This window comes from Corvus brachyrhynchos, unplaced genomic scaffold (assembly GCF_000691975.1).
Source record: "Corvus brachyrhynchos isolate BGI_N302 unplaced genomic scaffold, ASM69197v1 scaffold67, whole genome shotgun sequence".
Taxonomy (NCBI): domain Eukaryota; kingdom Metazoa; phylum Chordata; class Aves; order Passeriformes; family Corvidae; genus Corvus; species Corvus brachyrhynchos.
Genome location: NW_008239114.1, coordinates 163,726 through 164,095, shown reverse-complemented (window position 1 = coordinate 164,095; position 370 = coordinate 163,726). Strand labels below are relative to the sequence as shown.

The 370-nt window shown below is 66.5% G+C and overlaps 1 protein-coding gene across 1 annotated transcript in view; it reads left to right on the top strand.

Annotated features, from left to right (window-relative positions):
* LOC103619483 (putative RNA-binding protein 15) overlaps nucleotides 1-370 on the top strand; it is a gene marked incomplete at its 5' end in the record, with an annotated part of 6,607 nt that overhangs the window by 704 nt on the left and 5,533 nt on the right. The window contains one exon of the mRNA XM_017739795.1: nucleotides 19-365. Coding sequence (XP_017595284.1) covers nucleotides 19-365 — 347 coding nt within the window. The remainder of the gene's footprint in view (nucleotides 1-18; nucleotides 366-370) is intronic.

Here is a 370-nt window from a genome sequence, read left to right as displayed (position 1 = left end):
GCCCTGTCCCTCTCCGGGGTGCACGGGACAGGACGCCACCTTTGCTCTATAGAGACCGTGACAGAGACCTTTACCCTGAGACAGAGTGGGTGCCCCCACCGCCCCCTGTGCGGGACAGGAGCAATCGGCCAGCTGCCTATGACCCACTGGAAAGCCTGGAGCGCCGCCGGGATGGGTGGTCCTTGGAGCGGGACCGCGGGGAGAGGGAGTTGGGGAGTAGCAGTAGGGATCAGCCTAGGAAACGGAGGCTGGCAGAGGATGGAGGCCGGCACTTGGACCGCTCCCCCGACAGTGAGCGCTCCTCTTCCTCCCGAAAGCGCCACTGCTTGGCCACAACCTCTCCCCCGGACCGCAGCCCCGAGCTCCTCGA